The sequence below is a fragment of the Phyllobates terribilis genome, unplaced genomic scaffold (genome assembly GCF_046119375.1).
Source record: "Phyllobates terribilis strain yellow unplaced genomic scaffold, ASM4611937v1 Scaffold_12__6_contigs__length_324123572, whole genome shotgun sequence".
NCBI classification, from domain to species: Eukaryota; Metazoa; Chordata; class Amphibia; order Anura; family Dendrobatidae; genus Phyllobates; species Phyllobates terribilis.
In genome coordinates, this window is record NW_027362772.1 from 281,256,676 (window position 1) to 281,278,718 (window position 22,043).

The 22,043-nt window shown below is 45.1% G+C and overlaps 1 protein-coding gene across 6 annotated transcripts in view; it reads right to left on the reverse strand.

Annotated features, from left to right (window-relative positions):
• Positions 1-9,078: 9,078 nt before the first annotated feature.
• Positions 9,079-22,043, reverse strand: part of SIDT2 (SID1 transmembrane family member 2) — a 32,545-nt gene continuing 19,580 nt past the window's right edge. For all 6 annotated transcript variants that reach the window (XM_073657079.1, XM_073657077.1, XM_073657078.1 and 3 more), the window contains 14 exons: positions 20,347-20,465; positions 19,126-19,199; positions 18,797-18,863; positions 18,649-18,722; positions 16,615-16,738; positions 15,385-15,502; positions 15,152-15,288; positions 13,569-13,677; positions 13,412-13,488; positions 12,507-12,553; positions 12,092-12,197; positions 11,896-12,006; positions 10,938-11,051; positions 9,079-10,844 (listed from right to left, as the gene is read on the reverse strand). In XM_073657079.1, the coding sequence (XP_073513180.1) occupies positions 10,782-10,844; positions 10,938-11,051; positions 11,896-12,006; positions 12,092-12,197; positions 12,507-12,553; positions 13,412-13,488; positions 13,569-13,677; positions 15,152-15,288; positions 15,385-15,502; positions 16,615-16,738; positions 18,649-18,722; positions 18,797-18,863; positions 19,126-19,199; positions 20,347-20,465 (1,340 nt within the window). In that variant the 3' untranslated portion in view covers positions 9,079-10,781. The remainder of the gene's footprint in view (positions 10,845-10,937; positions 11,052-11,895; positions 12,007-12,091; positions 12,198-12,506; positions 12,554-13,411; positions 13,489-13,568; positions 13,678-15,151; positions 15,289-15,384; positions 15,503-16,614; positions 16,739-18,648; positions 18,723-18,796; positions 18,864-19,125; positions 19,200-20,346; positions 20,466-22,043) is intronic.

Sequence of the window (22,043 nt, forward strand, 5' to 3'; positions counted from 1 at the left end):
CTGCATTTTGCATAATTTGATCCTATAATTGACAGAAAAGTTTTTTGAGGTGTTCATAAATTACTTCATAAAATGCTCTTTTGAGGAGTTTTTCTTTTGATGAAATGTTTCAGGGCACAATAGGGCGGTATCACTACATCGCACACTTGCACCAACAGTGTTAGGTGTTTCGTAGAGATGAGCTAATCTTTTGAAATTCAACTTTGTGTCCTGTTCCTCTTCTGTCTTCTTTGCTGCCAGTCCCATGACCTGAGATCTGTTATGTGACCCAAAAGATCCTCAGTCTACATAAACTGAAGAGTAGAGGGATCTATTGGCTCCCTGCTCCACTGTTATATTCAACTGTATCTGTGACCTTCGGACAAAAACCCCCAGAACAACTCCCCAGCAAAGCTGTGACGTGCTCTCACTATCCAGATTCACCCCAAACTGGCTGTTGCATTCCCTGCATTTTTTTTTCTTTACGAGCTATGTTAGTGCATCTTGATTGTTTGGGTTAGACGGTGATGTGATAGCTGCAAGGCATTATGGAGAAGTCCACCCAGTTGTGCCTGGAGTAATGCGAACTTTTTTTCTCTAGAAGATTAAAATCTTTTGCAAATGCAGTAGGCATTTTAGACGAATTGCACAAATCAAATTGGTTCAAATTTGGTGTTTCTGAAAGCTCCTAAAAATTTGACACGTTCGAATCACATTGAATCTATTCAATCATTGCTAATGGTTATAGAAACACATCCATTATGGGGTAAGTGTGATCCTGCAGATATACAATATATATTTTTTTAATACTTTGCTCTCTGGCATCTAAAATGAAGCAATTAGTCCCCATGTATGCAGATGACTGTGCACCAGGTTGATGCAACTGCAGCTCCATGATTGCAGGCGATGACTATACCATTTGCATAGTCTGATACTGCCATCCTGTACAACCTTCCTGATTTTTCAATGGTCCCAGGAGGTCAGGGGGCAAGTCCTGACTGTAGGATGCAGATACACTAGAATACGATGGTGAAACAAGGAGCAGTCAGAGCCACGGTTCAGTTTGGGTAGAGACTGAAGAACGTGCAAGGAGCCATCCTACTGTGTTTGTGAAGAGCTGTGAAAGGCATCATATTGTGTGGATGGTGCCTATGGGGTTACGGGACATCATTGTGCGGAAATGCTCCTGCAGGCCCCCACAGTACATAATATTGCATGTGGAGGCTTTTTGGGCAATATATTATGGTGGAGGGAGGCGGTGAGTGCATCATAAATTGTATGGGGAGGTTGTGGAGTCATCCTACTGTATGGGGGCTGTAGAGAATGTACTGGGGGAGGCATTATGTGAGACACTAGGAGCATCTCTGGGGTAAAAACATGCTGGGAGGAAGGGAATACTTTGGATGAGGCATACTGTGTGGGGGGGATAGCGAGGCGTCATTGTATGTTGAACTTTGGGTGGCTGTGTGGGAATGTATAATGGGAGAATCGTACTCATGGGGGGGAATAAGTATGCGTGTGTCATGCTGTGGGTGGAGGAATGGCATTGTGCGAGTGTCGTACTGTGGGCCATCATACTGTGTGTGTAGGGGGACACCAGATTACAAATTGCCAATAAGGCAAATAAGCCCTAACTGAGGATAAGTGCCCATCATGCAGATTTACATGTGTTTTTTTCTGCCAGAGAGAAGCGTTTTTTCAGCATTTTTTCAGCGTTTTCACATGCGCTTTTTTCAAGCACTTTTCCAAGCGATTTTGAGCATCACTTGGAAAAATGCTTGACAAGTTGGTCACACAATATAAATCCATGCAACCGGCATGGATTTATATTCTATGACCAACTTAGATGCTTTAAATGCTGCATCTATAGTAAAAAAAAAAAGAATTAAAAGGTTAAAAATAAAAAAAACCTGTATACTCACCTCTCCAGTCTGCTCCCTGCGGCGTCTACTCTCCTTGGCATCCCGCGGCGTACTGGCAGGACCTGCGGTGATGTCATCGATCGCACCTATCGTAGCGTGACTGCGCGGTGACAGGGCGGTCACCGGCTTGTGACCTGCCTGTCACCGCCCCGTGACCTGCCTGTCACCACCCCATGACCCCCCTGTAATGAATGTAAAGCCCCCAGTCTATTCTGATTTGAGCAATCAATGATGACATCGATCGCTCCAATCAGAGTACCTGAATACAGGTGACAGGGCAGTCACAGGGAGGTGTCACCTCCCTGTGACCCCCTGTGGTGCATCCTCTGCCCCAGCCATGTCTGATTGGTGCAATCAATGTCACCAATCAGACATGGCTGGGGCAGAGGATGCACCACAGGGGGTCACAGAGAGGTGACACCTCCCTGTGACCGCCCCGTCTCCTGTATTCAGGTACTCTGATTGGAGCGATCGATGTCATCATCGATCGCTCCAATCAGATTACCTGACCGGGAGGTGACTGGGTGGTGACCAGCCTGTCACCACCCTATGACCCCCTGCAGACCCTCACACTTGGTGAGGATTTCTACAGAGCGGTCACGTCTGATCTGTTTATCGCTGGGCCTTATAGTGCCACAGAATATTCTGTGACTCCACAAAACCATCTTCTCACCTGCTCCAGTCACTGCTGATGCTCCTGGATGTTCTGCTCCGGGGTCCTGGGGCTCTTGCTCCTGACCTGCTGTGGTTCCTGCTCCAGAGCCTGCTGCTGATCCTGCTGAAGAACAGAGAAGACTTTGGTAAGTCCATCTCTGATCTCCCTCTCCCTCCCCCCCCTCCCGTCTTTTTACCTCCCTTACCCCAGTGTCCCTGTTAATTCTCTCGGTTCTGGTCTCCAGCTCCAGTATCTGTCTCCTGCTCTGGGCTCCCGGTCTCCTTCTCCGGTCCTGCGGCTGATCCTTTGGTAAGTCCATCTCTGATCTCCCCTCACCCCAGTGTCCCTGTTAATTCTCTCGGTTCTGGTCTTCAGCTCCAATAGCGGTCTCCTGCTCCTGTCTGGGTCTTCTGTTCCGGTCCTGCTGCTGATCCTTTGGTAAGTCCATCTCTGATCTCCCCTCATCCACACCAATCCCCCTCTCCCCTGACTTTTTCAAAGTCTTTTTCTCTGAGGATTTCGTAAACCTCATGGTGGGCTAAACTAATTTGTACGCTCATCAGTTTTTGGAACAAAAGCCCTCTTCATCATTTTCTAACTGGTCTCCTGTAGACGCAGAAGAAATTATGACGTTTTGGGGCCTGGTCCTTCATATCGGGATCGTGAAGAAGCCAGAACTTCGGCAATACTGGAATGTTGACGTTTTGTATAACACTCCAGTGTTCCGAATGGTCATGACCCAGACACATTTTGAGGCCATCCACAAGTTCTTGCATTACAACGATAATGCAAGGTGTCCTCCACGCGATGACCCGAACTTTGATCGTCTTTTCAAAGTTCGGCCGGTCCTCGAACACTTCAACAAGTTTGCTGAAGTGTACGTGCCCCAAAGGGACATCTGCGTGGATGAGTCACTAGTTCATTTTAAGGGGCGGCTTGGATTCCAGCAGTACCTGCCCAGTAAGAGGGACAGGTATGGGATCAAGCTGTATAAACTATGTGAGAGTACCTCAGGGTACACTCACAAGTTTTGAGTTTACAAAGGGAAGGACTCCCGGCTTGAACCCCCTGAATGCCCTCCTGTTCTGGGAGTGAGTGGGAAAATTATGTGGGACTTGGTGCACCCACTGCTGGATGAAGGTTATCACCTGCACGTGGATAACTTTTATACCAGTGTCCCTCTTCAAGTCCCTCTCTGCGCGACGTACCGCATCCTGCGGTACTGTCCGCAAAAATCAGAGAGACCTCCCAAAGACGCTAATTGGGCAGCTGCTCAGAAGGGGTGAGAGCAGAGCCCAATGTAGCGACCACCTTCTGGTCGTCAAGGACAAGAGGGATGTCCTTCTCTTGACCACCATACATGGTGATGGCAGCACCCTCAGCACTGTACGAGGTTCCACTACACAGGTCGCCAAACCAGACTGTGTAGTGGGGTACAACAAATACATGGGGGGGAGAGTTGATCTCTCTGATCAAGTCCTCCAGCTGTACAGTGCTTTGAGAAAGGCCAAGGTGTGGTACAAGAAGATGGCGGTGCACCTTGTACAGATGGCAATGCACAACGCTTTCCTTCTGTCACAATGTGCAGGCCAGACTTCAACGTCGTATCTTCACTTCCAGGAGACCGTTATCAAGGCCCTAATATTTGGCAGCGGTGACGGAGCCGGCCCCAGTACTTCCAGAAGTGAAGGACCTTGCATCATACCAGGCCAGCATTTCCCGGGAGAGGTCCCTCACAGCGGAAAAAAAAGTAAGTCACAAAAGAGGTGCCGAGTGTGTTATAAAAGGGGAATACGCAAGGTCACCATTTATCAATGTGACACCTGCCCCGACAAACCTGGCCTGTGCATGAAAGAATGCTTCAAAATGTACCATACTTCCATGGACTACTAAATTAATTTCTGACGTATGACAACCTGATGAACACTACACAGCTGACGTAGCGTTCGTCAGGTTGTCTTGCGTCAGTTGTGTAGTGTTCGTCAGGTTGTCCTACACAACTGACGTATGACACTACATTATAAAATTCAAAAATCAGCTATCACTTCCAAAAAGGGGGCACTTGTTGGGCATTTCCACTGTTTAGGCACATCAGGGGCTCTGAGAACGTGACATAACGCCCGCAGACCGTTCCACCAAAGTCTGCATTCCAAAGCGTCACTCCTTCCCTTCCGGGCCCTGACATGCACCCAAACAGTAGTTTTCTTCAACACATGGGGTATCAGCGTACTCAGGAGAAATTGCACAACAACTTTTGGGGTCCAATTTCTCCTAGCACCCTCGTGAAAATAAAAATATTGCGGCTAAAAGATTTTTTTTTCACTGCTCTACGTCATAAACCTTTGCAAAACACTTGGGGGTTCAAAGTGATCACCACACATCTAAATAAGTTCCCTGAGGGATCTAGTTTCCAAAATGGGGTCACTTGTGGGGGGTTTCCATTGTTTAGGCATATCAGGGGCTCTCCAAATGCGACATGGGGTCCGCTGTGAATTCCAGCGAGTTTTGCATTGAAAACGTCAAATGGCGCTCCTTCCCTTCCGAACCCTGCCGTGCATCCAAACAATGGCTTTCCCCCACATATGGGGTATCAGCGTACTCAAGAGAAATTGCACAACAACTTTTGGGGTCCAATTTCTCCTGGTACCCTTGTGAAAATAAAAAAATTGGGGTCTCAAATAAAATTTTAGTGAAAAAAAGTTAAATGTTCATTTTTTCCTTTCACGTTCAATTAATTGGTGTGAAGCATGTGTAGCGTTAATAAACTTCTTGAATGTGGTTTTGAGCACCTTGAGGGGTGCAGTTTTTAGAATGGTGTCACTTTTGGGTATTTTCTGTCATAAAGACCCCTCAAAGTGACTTCAAATGTGATGTGATCCCTAAAAAAAAAAAATGGTTTTGTAAATTTTGTTGTAAAAATGAGAAATCGCTGATCAACTTTTAACCCTTATAGTTCCCTAACAAAAAAAAATTTTGGTTCCAAAATTGTGCTGATGTAAAGTAGACATGTGGGAAATGTTATTTATTAACTATTTTTGTGTGACGTAGTTATATGAAAAAGTTTGGCCACCCCTATTAATCTTAAGCTTAATGTTTTATAAAAATTGGTGTTTTTGCAACAGCTATTTCAGTTTGATATATGTAATAACTGTTGGACACAGTAATGTTTCTGCCTTGAAATGAGGTTTATTGTACTAACAGAAAATGTGCAATCTGCATTCAAACAAAACTTGACAGGTGCATAAGTATGGGCACCTCACCAGAAAAGTGACATAAATATTTAGTAGATCCTCCTTTTGCAAAAATAACAGCCTCTAGTCGCTTCCTGTAGCTTTTAATGAGTTCCTGGATCCTGGATGAAGGTATTTTTGACCATTCCTCTTTACAAAACAATTCCAGTTCAGTTAAGTTTGATGGTCGCCGAGCATGGACAGCCCTCTTCAAATGATCCCACATATGTTCAATGATATTCAGGTCTGGGGACTGGGATGGCCATTCCAGAACATTGTAATTGTTCCTCTGCATGAATGCCTGAGTAGATTTGGAGCGGTGTTTTGGATCATTGTCTTGCTGAAAGATCCATCCCCTGCGTAACTTCAACTTTATCACTGATTCTTGAACATTATTGTCAAGAATCTGCTGATACTGAGTGGAATCCATGCGTCCCTCAACTTTAACAAGATTCCCGGTGCCTGCATTGGCCACACAGCCCCAAAGCATGATGGAACCTCCACCAAATTTTACTGTGGGTAGCAAGTGTTTTTCTTGGAATGCTGTGTTTTTTTTGCCACCATGCATAACGCCTTTTTGTATGACCAAACAACTCAATCTTGGTTTAATCAGTCCACAGGACCTTCTTCCAAAAAAATTGGCTTCTCCAAATGTGCTTTTGCATACCTCAGCCGACTCTGTTTGTGGCGTGCTTGCAGAAAAGGCTTCTTTCGCATCACATTCCCATACAGGTTCTCCTTGTGCAAAGTGAGTTGTATAGTTGACCGATGCACAGTGAGACCATCTGCAGCAAGTTGATGCTGCAGCTCTCTGGAGGTGGTCTGAGGATTGTCCTTGACTGATCTCACCATTCTTCTTCTCTGCCTTTCTGATGTTTTTCTTGGCCTGCCTTTTCTGGCCTTAACAAGAACTGTCCCTGTGTTCTTCCATTTCCTTACTATGTTCCTCACAGTGGAAACTGACAGGTTAAATCTCTGAGACAGCTTTTTGTATCCTTCCCCTGAACAACTATGTTGAATAATCTTTGTTTCCAGATCATTTGACAGTTGTTTTGAGGAGCCCATGATGCCACTCTTCAGAGGAGATTCAAACAGGAGAACAACTTGCAAGTGGCCACTTTAAGTAGCTTTTCTCATGATTGCATGCACCTGGCTATGAAGTTCAAAGCTCAATGAGGTTACAAAACCAAAAATGTGCTTTAGTAAGTCAGTAAAAAGTAGGTAGGAGTATTTAAAACAAGAAAATGATAAGGGTGCCCATACTTATGCACCTGTCAAATTTTGTTTGAATGCAGATTGCACATTTTCTGTTAGTACAATAAACCTCATTTCAAGGCAGAAACATTACTGTGTCCAACAGTTATTACATATATCAAACTGAAATAGCTGTTGCAAAAACACCAATTTTTATAAAACATTAAGCTTAAGATTAATAGGGGTGCCCAAACTTATTCATATAACTGTATCTCTCTGATTTAAGGGCATAAAAATTAAAAGTTTGAAAATTGTGAAATTTTCAAAATTTTTGCCAAATTTCTGTTTTTTTTTCACAAATATACGCAAGTGATATCGAAGAAATTTTACCACAATCATGAAGTACAATATGTCACGAAAAAACAATCTCAGGATCAGGGGAATACGTTGAAGTGTTCCAGAGTTATTTCCAACATAAAATGACAGTGGTCAGAATTGTAAAAATTGGCCTGGTCATGAACACCTTGGGGGGTAAAGGGGTTAAAGCTTTTAGTTAATACTTCTATTAGCCGATCAATTGGGGAAACTCACGGCCAGAGAAGGAGATGGATATTATTGGTATGAAATAACTCCTAATGGACAAATGTCTCACAGGAATTCAGCACGGAGGACTTTCTATTAGTAAATCTCTCCTTCAGCATCATTCATACTGACTTTTGATCTTATATAACCAGTACGTAAGGTTAGTAATATTAGTAATCTGATCAGATAACAACTGGCTTCCCCTATTTTGTGGCTCACTATGATTATAGTATCACAAAGCACTCAGTAATTGAGTTCTGTTTTTGTGATTGACGTGTCTCTAGACCCCAGTGTTAAAGGAGGAATTCCTTGTAGGACATCACTAACCCATGTGGGTATCCTGCTCACTTTTCATTGTAGCCTCAATCCCCTGATGAAACCAGTGATGGTGAAACTAGTTGGGGAGGCAGCTGATCATTTCTATTAGTAATGTTTGTGAGTTGGTCCATTCTCATCAATGAGGTGTTGGTCCGTGGCCACACCAATTACTGAGTGCTTTGTGATACTATAATCAGAGTGAACTATAAAATAGGGGAAGCCGGTTGTTATCTGATCAGATTACTAATATTACTAACCTTACATACTGGTTATATAAGATCAAAAGTCAGTATGAATGAGATCGATGCTGAAGGAGATTTATTACTAGAAAGAGCTCAGTGCTGAATTCCTGTGAGACATTTGTCCATTAGGAGTTATTTCCTACCAATAATATCATCTAGCTCCTTCTCTGGCCGTGAGTTTCCCCAATTGATCGGCTAATAGAAGTATTAACTAAAAGCTTTAACCCAGTATCTGAAAATTGTTTCAAGGTAAGGACCAACACAAACTTGTGTTTTTTAAACTGCACAAACTGATAAGGTGATAAATAGATAATAAAGATGACCTTTTTAATAATCACAGAACCTTTAGTTAGGGCTCATTTGCCTTATGGCAATTTGTAAATAAAGAATCAATACCCTACGACCCTACACTGGTTCTTAGGAACAATTTTTTGTGATTAGGGAATACCAAGGGCGTTATATTGTGGGGAGGGGAGGTTTTTGCACATGGGGGCAACAAAATGTGTGGAGTGCTGTGGAGAAGGATTTACTATGGGGGCTCACACTGGCTGGCACATTAGAGGCCTCTTACTTTGCGGGGTGATCATACTCTGGGAGGCTATGGCATGGTCCACAGCCCATGAAGCTGACCAGGTTCCACAGGAGATTTGTCAGCCCCATGCCAGGATCAAGCACATGTAAAACGGCCTCTGTCTCAGAGGGAGGTAGCGCACTAATTAAATGGATTTGCAAGACCACTCTCTCCCCCACCAAGAGAGAAATGTGCACTCGACAGACCCCCTTAACCCTTTGTGCTCATTTTAATAAAGTTATTGTATAAAATGGACATTACTGAACGGAAAGTCCCGTCTGTCCATGATCAAGCAGGGTATATACAGTAATATAGTCTCCAAGATATCTCAGCTAGTAAAGTCTGAAAGTCGATTTTAATGATTCAGATTTCCACGACAACAGAGGACGGCTCAAAATTTGATTATTTGTAATTTTTTTTATTATAAGAGTTTAGGTATTTGCATTTTAATTCTCCCCAAACCCAGCACCCGACCCTGGTCATGAGCAGTACCTGGTAATACAAATTTTCCCAATCACGTGAATAGGAATGAGCGGCAATACCAGACACCGCCCAGGAAAAAGGTGGCGCTGTTGCTGGGCCCTTTTTCAGTTACTTGGACATAATCATTCACTGCACAAAAATGTAGCAGGATGCCAATACCAACACAACAGGCACAGTACCATTTACACATAGGCGGAAAAAAAGACAAGGTTTGCATGATTATCTGATCATCGTCTTGCTCTTCCATGCCCGAGGATCTCTGTTACATGTAAGATTTAAGACTCTAAATCTATGTGCACAATGCCAACGTCAGCCATGTCATAAACCACATCCACAGTACAGTATCTGGAGCATTATTAACCTATACTTCTGGCTAGAGGGGGTTCTCCTCTACATTGTAACGTATGTGCACTTTTGGCGCAGTGACAGTCACTGATCCTATATCCATGGCCAGAAAACAGAACACTCCCCAGCAAGTAATCAGCGATCGTCGCTGATCCTATATCTATGGCCAGTCCACAGACCGCTCACCAGCAAGGAAGCAGCGACAGTCACTGATCCTATATCTATGGCCAGTCCACAGAACGCTCCCCAGCAAGGAAGCAGTGACAGCCACTGATCCTATATCTATGGCCAATCCACAGAACGCTCCCCAGCAAGGAAGCAGCGACAGCCACTGATCCTATACCTATGGCCAGTCCACAGAACGCTCCCCAGCAAGGAAGCAGCGACAGCCACTGATCCTATATCTATGGCCAATCCACAGAACGCTCCCCAGCAAGGAAGCAGTGACAGCCACTGATCCTATATCTATGGCCAGTCCACAGAACGCTCCCCAGCAAGGAAGCAGTGACAGTAACTGATCCTATATCTATGGCCAGTCCACAGAACGCTCCCCAGCAAGGAAGCAGTGACAGCCACTGATCCTATATCTATGGCCAGTCCACAGAACGCTCCCCAGCAAGGAAGCAGTGACAACCACTGATCCTATATCTATGGCCAATCCACAGAACGCTCCCCAGCAAGGGATCAAGAAAAAAAAAAAATATAAATAAATCAGTGCCATAGTGAGATTGGTCTCATTAGGAGTACTCTGTGTAAATCCTTCATATGTACCAACCAGGACAAAAAAAAAAAACCCTCAAGTAAAAGTTGGCAATGAGAAGAACCGCTTTCTATTTCTTTAATCCATATGTCACTGCCTCCGCAAGGTAATGTCTCCCACTTGTCACAGATAAGCAGTCAGACGCCATCCATACAAATTCATCTACTCGATTTCGACATTGCAGCATAAAGCCATATAATGGCCGAGAGGCTGAGCCACGAAGAGGTCCGTTTTGGCAACGAGAAACAAGGCTGCCACTCTGTGGCTAATGTGAAAAGTACAATGTTCGACCAAAAAAAAAAAAAAAAAGGCAGCCTTTATGTCCTGGCACAAATTGATCACACATCCTGTTATCGGAGCTGCAGGTTTCCTAAGGAGTTATTTTCAAGTGTGGAAAACTGGACGGATAAAGCTTTCTCCAGGTTGGTTTCACCATCAGCTGTGGCAGCTCTCTCCTGATATCCTTTAGTTTTTGCTAGTTACAGCCATTACGACACGTTTCAGAACACATAAATCTTGTCTCTCTGTACTTCATCCAGATCATCGTCCAGACACAGCAGCACCTTGGAAAGAGAAAAAAAAACATCTGTGAAGAGTCCTCCATAGTCAGACCCCTGCACCATCCGATTATCAGGATTCTGGGTCATAGAACTTACAAGAAATGAACCAAACATGGCGATGGAGGAGAGGAAATGCCAAATATCATGGTCATCGAAGAAGCCGAGTAAGATACAATCCCTGTTGTGCTCTCGAGACTCTGCGGGAGTTTTCTAAAGATAAAACAGAAAATGTCCATTAAAATCTATTATCTATCTTAGTCCTAAGATCCATGAAGAGGGTGCAAGGAACTGAAGGGGTCCCATTTACTTCTATAGAGCTGAGCTGCAGTTCCCCCTGCACAGTGGGTGGTCCGGGAACCACTGTGCAGTGAAAGACTTGTGGCCCCTTTCATTTTCAAGATTGATTTCTGATCCATTGGGAGCCCACCAAAGTGATCGCATACCTTAGCAACATGCTATCACTTCATTAGCTGGAAACCAGGTTTTGCTACCTGGGAGCAGCATGATGTAGGGGCAGAGACCCTGATTCAAAGGATGTAATACTTACTGGGCTGCTTGTTGTAATTTTTATAAAATCATAGTTTTATCAGCAGGAGATTATCGTTAGAGCATCTAAAATGGAGTAGCAAAAACCTGGTGACAGAAACCCTTTTAAATCAGCTATTCTATGATGTGGGTGTCATCCGATTTACATCTGTTGAGCCATCAAGACAAAATTGTGTGCCTGTTCCTATTCCACCCACAATCACCAGACCTACTGCCATATGGTGTGTAAGTTTTACCACCTCGGAAAACCTACATAATACTACCATAGTGTCTACCCAACAAAGGTACGTTTGCCCCTCAGCAGGATAGCGCAGGAATCTGGCACAGTAGAGATCTCCATATCTAGGGATTTTGGTGGAAGGATTACTCTGATATCTGAAGGCTTAGCGGGTGTAAACATATGTTTAATCCATAATCTCGTTTTACAAAGGCTTCTTACACGACACACACAGGTTAATCAGCCCGTAAAGCCGCTCACTCCTACTCCATCTTCTCCATCATTCCTTACCTGCCAGGTACTGAGTCCTTGGAAGAAGAAGAACAGAGCGAATCCCCAGACCACCGACGTGCAGGCGATACAAAGTAACGGGAGAGGAAGGATCTTTTCTCCACTACGGAGCTAATCGTACAGATGGGAAGACACCATAATTATGGATGATACGAGGAAATGAAATAAGGTCAGCGATAAGCCGCTCACGCCTCACCTTCATGATGATGTAGAAAGCAAAGTAAAGCAGCAAGTTACAGATTCCAATGGCAAGAAGATAAGAGGCAAAATCATTCGGCCGCACGATTAGGCCATAGGCCGCCCTGCAGAGAAGGAATAAATGTAAGACTGGGTCTACAGTGTTTTAACTGAAGACTTAAAAGTAAGATTTGTGCCCCTGCTTCGTCAGAGCTGGGCAAAAAGGGTGTAATTGTCAAAAATGGAAAAATTTTTAGAGCAGCCTTGAATTTCGCCAAAGTTTTTAAACTTTTCAAAACTTTTTTTTACACCAGAATATTGGAGTAAAACCTTTGATGAATCACGCCCTCAAGGCTTTGACTTCGAGTGAGCTTTTATCCTAGCCCTGAATACCCTTTTGCGGCAAAAATTACAGAAAAGCTCTAGATACTCACAAAGACCAGTTTATGATGTTCCCCATGACGAGCAGCACCATGCGGTCCTGGAAAAGTGGATGAGGGTTAGTGATTCATGGAGAAGACGCAAGGGGAAGAAAATGAGAAGGAGAGAGGGCGAGAAGTGCGAAGATACAAGTAAGAGTTACCAGAAGGTTAAAGCCCCCGTACACATAAGATTAAAGTTGGGGGCACCAGCTGACCATCTTATCTATAGGGGGCTTCCCGATTCTCCCCCAGCACCTGATCCCTTTCTCAGGAAAGATAAGCTGCGGTCAGAGCCATCTGGCAACGAACTACTCCCCTTTCCCCATAGAAAATACATGGCCAAGATTGCTTTTGGCCGACAGCTCTCTTGTGTCTGGGCACCTTAAAAAGGGGTTTTCAGATGTCGCTCACTTCGTCGACAGGAGGTGGGCAGCACTGAAGACGTCTACACATACCTGCCGGTACATGTGCACACTTGGACAGGTGTACAGACAGGTATGTGCAATTGGACAACCCCTTTAAGTTATAGAGAAAAGCATTGAAGAAAAATAAAAATGGTGAAATCAAATTGCCAATGCACTTTGCCTCCGATTGCAGAGGTGTTACACAATGCTATAGAAATTTTTTTTTTACTTGACTTAGTGTCACTAGTACGTGTTTTCTCTCTTTATCTCGCTAGATTGTCTTCTGCCCTGGCATTTTGGCCGAGAGAAGGCAAAGTATTGTAGAAAGGAGCAGGTGAGAAGAAACACCTGCTCACAAGACATGCACGTGTGAGACGTCCCGGACACTTACCGTCATATCCCAGTCTATACAATACATATATTATACACATGTAGAGAGAAAAGGGATATGATGAGACACACGCCTACACGTAGACCCCAGGGCATATAGACGTGGCACAGGGGGTTACTCACCACGTACATCGGGGGGCTGCACTGCCTCACACAGTCCGTGTACAGAACCTGCAGGATCCGGCGCACGATCCCGGAGTCTGGGGGTAAAGAGCGATACGGAGATCAGGAATGAGATCAGGGAAGCACTGGCGACTGCCACCGATCCGCATGGCATTACCTAATCTCCAGCGGCCCATATAATAAAGCTGAGTGCTCAGCACCAGAGTAAACACGATATGAATCACCGAGAACACGATCCAAAAAATGGTATTTCCTTTCCCGAACACCTGAGTAAGAGAAAATCAATAGTAATAAAGATGTATACGGATGCACACAACTACAGCATTAAAAAAGTTTTTGTTGGGGAAGGGTTTGGCTGAGGCAGAGCGGTTGTTGGCACTGTAGAAGTATTTAAGAGGTGCTCCAATTTATTGCTCCTGTTTGGCTAGCATGAGCCAACAGCTCTCTCTTCCCGACCGTGCAGATGGAGCCCCCCCCCTCCGGTATACAGGCAGGTCCGTCTACGGAGCCCACAACCATCCCAAATGTATGTAATATTCTGCAGATGTGCATTAAAGGGGTATTCCCATCTCCAGAATCCTATCCCGATATATAGTAGGTGTAATAATGATAGTAATATTAACAAACATCTCCAATTAGAAATGTAGGATAGTTCTTCTGATTCGCTGTGTCACTTACCCCATGTGCAGGGCATTGCAGTAGCTTAGGAATCGATGATTACAACCACTAGCAACTAACTGTCACTATATGGGTGGTCATAACCATGGATATCGAAGCTACTGCAATGCCCTGCACACAGGGTTAGCGACAGAGAATCAGAAGAACTATACTAAATTTATAATTTAAAGGTATTTGCTAATATTATTATTACACCTACTATGTATCGGGATACGATCTTCGAGATGGCAATACCCCTTTAATGTTCAAGATGAGAATATACCTTAAAAGAAAATTTCAGGTGGTTTTAGGCCACCAAACCATTGCAATCAGGCATCTGTGGACACCTCTCTGTTCCTGTTCAAGATGGCCATAGTGCCACCAGTTATCAAAGATTCATGGCATACCCCAAGGATGTCTGAGTTGGTAACCATGTCAGGTGATTTTAGGCCCCCAAAGCGTCACCAACCTGTTACTTGAATGGTTAACCAATGATATACTGTATCAACCCGAATATAGAAATCGTACTTTTACGCCAGCATATTCTAATGACATAAGGAGTCATAGGGGTGGAGCTGCTCCTCTGAAGGGTAAGGTTGGCCGATCCTCCTCCCGGCTTGATTGAAGTCCCACAGGCTGATTAATTCATCAAAAGCCTCCGCCAGTGGTGTCCGGTGCAAGCAGAGGCCGGTAAGCCTCACTCCATCAAGCTAGAAGTACCAGCCCGTGTGACCCCTCAGACTGTGGCTCCACCCAAATGACTCCATACAGGTCTTTGAAAAAGTACTTTAGGATATAGCGCTCTGTTTTCAATGTCATATGCATCAATCAGAATATAGTAAAGCAGCCTGGTACTGTCCTAGATATCAGATTGGGGGTCCAAATCCCCTTGACAGGTTCCATTTAGGGCGATGAACATGTCGCTACTCTTTTTTGGTTGCACATACATTTCGACATGATTGGGAATGGCCTCCTTTCTCTTTTTTGTGTAAATGAACAATATAACTGCGCCCTCCTGGAGTCCATAATGGAAAGATTAACCTGTATGACCGCGCACAGGGGCAACTATAACTATACACTTACCACACCAAGGACGGAGAAAAAGATGACAATGGCCAAGCAGGCGTAGGCACTGTAAGCGCTGGCGTTAATATCCGGGTGTCTCTTCTGATACAACTTCAGCATGCACAGTCCGGCAATCATATACATGAAGGAGGTATCTAGAAGAAAGGCAAAAAATGTTGGGATGTGAATAGTAGGGGGAGAGGGGGATTCAAACAGCTGGTAAAAGTGGGAAGGGAAGGTTGAATACTAACCAAACTGGAAGTTGGTGTAATTGGGACACACATGGTAACAGGCGCTGAGCAGACCCTCCATCATCAGGGCAGTGCCCATGGCATAAAACAGGCCAAAGTGTTTTGGGATTCCACACTCCTGAACAGAAGGAAGAGGATTGACGAAAGTATACACTAGACGATGGCTTCTAATCAAACCTAAACACCAGATTAATGTTGTCCAAACCTGACGCTTTAGGCAGGAACGGGCGACCATTTAATGTGTCTGGGTGCCCCCCGTGATGCGAGAAGTCAGAGGAAAGAAGGATCGGGCAGTCTGATTTTGCATCCTTTTGTTGTCGCATAGTTAATGTTGGCCGAATATTATTTTTCTCTTTCAGCCGAATCAGGGAAAGAAAGGGAGTGATCACACATGGCCATATGGTGTCCATACACGCAAGATAGTAATCGGCCCTAACATATACACAACTGTTCAGCGTGGCTACGCATTCATGTGTTTTTATTGGGGAGACAGTAGTCTGCTGCCAGACACATCAGAGGGGGGATAGCTCATCTACAACAAAAACAAGATAGGTTGATAAAATGCAGCTCCTCAATCCTTCTCTCTGTTGGGGGGAGTCCAAGGGTCACCATGTATATTAGATGGTTGGTCCCGCTGAAAACTGCAGGAGGGGACGACTTTAATCCACTGTGTATGGGATTGTCCACTACTTTAACAAGCCCTTCTTAAAAAATGGTGTAAAAAATAAAAACCAAAAAAAAATCCTTATATCTCAACCCCAGCAGCGGTGCGGCTAGAGCAGTGTCGGGGCTGGGTGTCTCGGTGATCGACTGAAATTATCAGCACTGCTGTCAATCAGCGGCCACTATCAGGCCACAATTCCTTTGGAGGAGACTAGGACATCCAGGGGGAGATTCGAGCACAGCAATCCATCAATGGCCATGGATTGCCTGCAGTGCTCACATAGTAATTTGCAAAAAGCGAGTACCAGGGTTATATTTATTTTTTTAATTTCACTTGCATTTAAGGGGATCTCAAAATAGTAGACAACCCCTTTAAAGATATATAGCAAAACAATATGACAGAAAGGGTAAAAACATTCTGCAGTGAATGTCGCTGGGAGAACTGACTGTAAGGAACTCATAATGGTTGTCAGAGTCCGGGTTGTCACCAGTCTTCCCATGAGATCTGAATACCCCCAGTAGATCAGACCGGCTTCATGTATGAACGCTCACGTGGCTTGTCCTCACCTCCAGCTGCCCTTTGGTGTAGAAGCGGCTGCGGTTGTGACGGAGTTCTCTCTGTAGCACAATGATGAGGAAAAGCAACCCCAACAGGATGTAGCCCAGGTTACTGAGGATGTTATTAAAAGCACTAGGAAAAGAGAGAAGGATATAAACACAAAACCCCACACTAATGTCAGACATATGCGTTATTACCATTGTGCTAAAAACAGTGTTCTACGAGGGTCCTGGAAACTTCCAAAATGTTATTAGTTTTGTTATTTTTTGAGAAGTTAAGTCTCAAGCTGGCCATGAATGATAGTCAGCCGTCAAGCACATGCTCTACTGGAAGACCACCACCACCCCCAACTTCCTGCTTGATGTATTTGGTTTGGGGAGAGGGGACTAACTGGAGCCCCACAAACAGGGATCTGCAGCCCCATCCTGAATGGAGTGGAGGTGAGCTCTATTCATTGTCCATCCATGGGGCTGCATGCTGCCATTTCTGTAAGTCCCATAGCTAATGAATTAGACAGACGGTGGTGAGAAAAAGTGTTTGCCCCCTTCCTGATTTCTTATTCTTTTGCATGTTTGTCACACTTAAATGTTTCAGATCACAAAACAAATTTAAATATTAGATAACACAAGTAAACACAAAATTGAGTTTGTAAATGAAGGTCTTTATTATTAAGGTAAAAAGAAATCCAAACCTACAGGGCCCTGTGTGAAAAAGTCATTGCCCCATAAACCTAATAACTGGTTGGGCCGACCTTAGTAGCAACCAACAACTGCAATCAAGCGTTTGCAATAACTGGCAATGAGTCTTTTACAAAGCTCTGGAGGAATTTTGGTCCACTCATCTTTGCACAATTGTTGTAATTCAGCCACATTGGAGAGTTTGTGAGCATGAACCACCTTTTTAAGGTCACGCCGCAGCATTTCAATTGTAATTAAGGTCAGGACTTTAACTAGGCCACTCCAAAGTCTTAATTTTGTTTTTCTTAAGCCATTAAGGGGTGGACTTGCTGGTGTATTTTGGATCATTGTCCTGCTACATAACCCAAGCGCGCTTCAGCTTGAGGCCACAAACAGATGGCCGGACATTCTCCTTCAGGATTTTTTGGTAGACCGCAGAATTCATGGTTCCATTTACCACAGCAAGTCTTCCAGGTCCTGAAGCAGCAAAACAGCCCCAGACCATCACACTACCACCACCACATTTTACTGTTGGTATGATGTTCCTTTTCCGCCAGATGTAATAGGACATACACCTTCCAAAAAGTTAAAATTTTGTCTCATCAGTGCAGAGTATTCTCCCAAAAGTCTTGGCGATCATCAAAGGTTTTCTGGCAAAACCGAGACGAGCCGTTATGTTCTTTTTGCTCAGCAGTGGTTTTCATCTTGGAACTCTGCCATTTTTGCCCTGTTTGTTTCTTATGGTGGAGTCATGAACAAAGACCTTAATGGAGGCCTGCAGTTCTTTGGATGTCGTTGTGGGGTCTTTTGTGACCTCCAGGATGAGTCGTCGCTGATCTCTTGGGGTAATTTTGGTCGTCCGGCCTCCCCTGGGAAGGTTCACCACTGTTCCATGTTTTTGCAATTTGTGGATAATTGCTCGCACTGTGGTTCGCTGGAGTCCCAAAGCTTTAGAAATGGCTTTATAACCTTTTCCAGACTGATAGATCTCAATTACTTTATTTGTTCCTGAATTTCTCTGAATCACAGCATGTCATCTAATTTTGGCGATCGTTTGGTCTACTTCACTTTGTCAGGCAGGTCCTATTTAAGTGATTTCTTGATTGAGAGCAGGTGTGGCAGTAATCAGGCCTGTGTGTGGCTAGGGAAATTGAACTCAGCTTCCCAAAAGATGTGATAAACCACAGTTAATTTATGTTTGAAGGGGAAAAGCGGGGGAGGTGGGGGGGCAATCACTTTTTCCCACACAGCCCTGTAGGTTTGGATCTATCCACCTATTTACTTTGTGTAAAGGTTCATAAAAAAGAAAAAATAAGCAGATATACAATATTCTCCTAGATCTCCAGGACAGTATATATAATGTACCTCAGAGACCCGAGGGGATGGGCGCATAGGAAGTTATAGTAGCAAATATCCTGGTTCCCCGTTACATTCACCACCTAGAGAGAAGGGAAAAGATGTGTTATATCTGGGTGTGAGTGCACATGTAATGTTCCCTCTCCTATTCTCTCACCGTCTGATAAGTTATAACGAGCTGCACGACGGGCAAAGCGTAGAATACGGCGATGGTGGAGATGTTCCTGTAGAGGGGACACAAGCAATTAGGAGTGATCGTACAGCAAGACCAAATATTCACCGGGCCGGGATATGAAGGACTAAAACAAAGGGCAGCGTCCGGGACCTGAGGAAGTGCGAAATATACTTTTTGTACAAGTTCTCAGTTTGCCGTCATTGACTAGAAAGCCGACAGCAGCTGCGGCAGGAAGGGGTTAAAGAGATCTGATTGGGGATAAATGCACATGAAGTGACGGTGTGATACGTGCAGCGCTCGCGTCTCCTCACCAGAAATAGATTTGGTATTTTTTTCTCATCACGCGCTTGTCTTTTCTCGCCAGATCAGCAACACACAGGTATTGCTGAAAAAAACAGGACAATTAGCAGCGGAAATGTCTTCTCTCAGCTGTAGAGAACACGACAAAATGGTTAGAATCGAAACAGGCTATAATCTCACACCCACACAGACCCGGCTCAATCACTGAATTCTGTTATTTTCTTGCAGTCCCATCACCCCCGTGTGCCACCGTCCGGCCCCCATCGTCCCCCGACCTGGAGTACACCGTCCGGCCCCCGTCGTCCCCCCACCGGCCCCCGTCGTCCCCCCACCTGAAGTACAACGTCCGGCCCCCGTCGTCCCCCCACCTGAAGTACAACGTCCGGCCCCCGTCGTCCCCCCACCTGGAGTACAACGTCCGGCCCCCGTCGTCCCCCCAGCTAGAGTACAACATCCGGCCCCCGTCGTCCCCCCAGCTGGAGTACAACGTCCGGCCCCCGTCGTCTCCCCACCTGGAGTACAACGTCCGGCCCCCGTCGTCCCCCCACCTGGAGTACAACGTCCGGCCCCCGTCGTCCCCCCACCTGGAGTACAACTTCCAGCCCCCGACGTTCCCTCCGGAGTACAACTTCCAGCCCCCATCGTTCCCCCCCAGCCCCATTGCCAATTAGAATTGGCCACCAAGGCTTTCCATACACATTAGAAAGCTTTCGGCCAAATCAACATTGAACTGGCAGATATTGCTCCCGAACACCCCAGACAAGCACACTCAGCTCGGCCGAGCATGCATGTGTTCTTTGTGAAAGAAGGAAGTAAGCTGGACAACTAGGGTAGGTGACGTCACACATTAAAAGGGTTTTCCGAAAAAAGTGACATCAGGACCATTCAGAGGCGAATTCCTGGGAGATGGTCCGATTCCTCTGCGCGGACTGCATGATCCTGGGAAAGGATCCGGCGCATGCACAGAGTCCGCACCACAGGACCGGCAGGGTGAGGTCAGTGCGAGACACGGAGTTTGTCGGGCTAGACCGAGCAGAATTGCCCAAATCAGAAGTGAATGATGTGACTAAACGGGCAAGTGGCGGTGATGAGGAAAATGGAAGGAGATACGGGTATAAACAACACTATTTGGGGGTAGTTTTTAACACACTGCCGGCAAAGTTTTTAGAAAGTATTTTAAAAAGGTCCCAAGACCGTATAACAACCCTCCCCCACCTCACAATCTGCGTTACCTTCGTCCTAATAACATTCTTATCGGACTCTATGTCGGTCAGAGTGTCATAGTCGTCTTCTTCTATGGAGCTCAGAGACTCCAAGCGAGGACGAGGCACCAGATTCTCCAGAGATTTATCTGCGGGGAAGAAAACGGACGTTACAGCTGAAGACAGTATGGGGACAATTAAAAGGAAGTCATATGTGCCCGTCCCGGCCCGCGCAAAACAACTGTAGGGAATGCGAGACGGCCGGACGTAGGCTGCTGTAGGGTTAATGGAACCCTATGGAAAAAACAGCCTCACGTATACTCTGAGTGGAGGCCAATCACGAGATGTGAACAGGGTCCTACCATGTATCCAACAGTGACTGCATCTCAGGGAACTTTCATCTACATGACGCCACCACCCCCACCATACCCGGTGCCAGCTGAGACCCCCTACCACTCCCCATGCTGCATGGCGCCTCACTCTTTCCCCCAATTTTCTCCATGATTGCCTGGCGCCTCATCCTCCCCCCACCAGACAATGGCCACCTGGTGCTACACCTCCTCCCACCCACCACTCTGTAGTCACCTGGCACTGTTCACACCCGCCACGTGATCACCAGACTGTACTGTATTCTACATGGTTATAAAGACTTAGTATCTATATTTCCATATTCATCGTACTTTGCTATACAACATAAAATTATAATGCAGATCATCTAATTAGCATTAATTACAGAATGAATTGAGTGTCTAATTTTGACGTCTTGAAACGTGCGGCACCGGAAAAAGTCAGTGACACAATATACTTGTCCATATGGAAGGCTGAACTGCCGCTGACAGCCACGTACACCATCTCTGGACCATTACCATCAACATGGGATGTGGTAGAGCGGAAAGGGAAAGGGGTGGGTGAGGAAGAGAAGAAGGACGTGGGGTGGGTGAGGGAGAGAAGAAGGACGTGGGGTGGGTGAGGGAGAGAAGACGGAAGTGGGGTGGGTGAGGGAGAAGGACGTGGGAGAAGAGAGAAGGATGAGGGAGAAGTCAGGGAGGAAGAAGTCAATCAAATTTTACAAATAACCCCATTATGGATTAAAGTGATTGCTGCACACAAGAGCAGGATTGAACACTCTCTAATGAGAAGCAGAGGCAGTCCCTTCTCAGCCATAATAATGATCCTATTTCTTTATTTTCTTCATTATCTTGTATTTTTCAAAATCTGTTCACTTACAGGGAATCTGTCCCTCTCCTGACAGATCTTTTATAATTACCTGCATTTTCTATGAAATACCAATTCTAGTGGATCATTTCTTAGAATTTTATGATGTGCTGTTCCTCCATTATCCCTCCTGGAAATGTATGAATAAATGGTCACGTGGGAGTCACTGCGGGCACATTCCTGCACATTCTCACAGGGTGAACATTAGAGGGGCTGTTCCTACACCAACTGGCACTAACAAGGAGAATGATAAAGTCCAGTTGTTAATTTATTCCTAAATTTCAAGGAGGGATAAAAGAAGAATGGCATAACGTAGAATTGCAAGAAAAGATTCTCCAGAACTGGTATATCATGGGAAATATATGTATTTACTAAAAACAGACATATCAGGAGTAATGAGGGTTCCCCTTCCAGCCCTTGAGGCTTTCCAATAACAGGTAGCCCAATGTTTTCTTGGCACTTTGTAGAAAAAGAATAAAGGCTTCAAACTAAGAGTAAGCGGCACCTTCGGA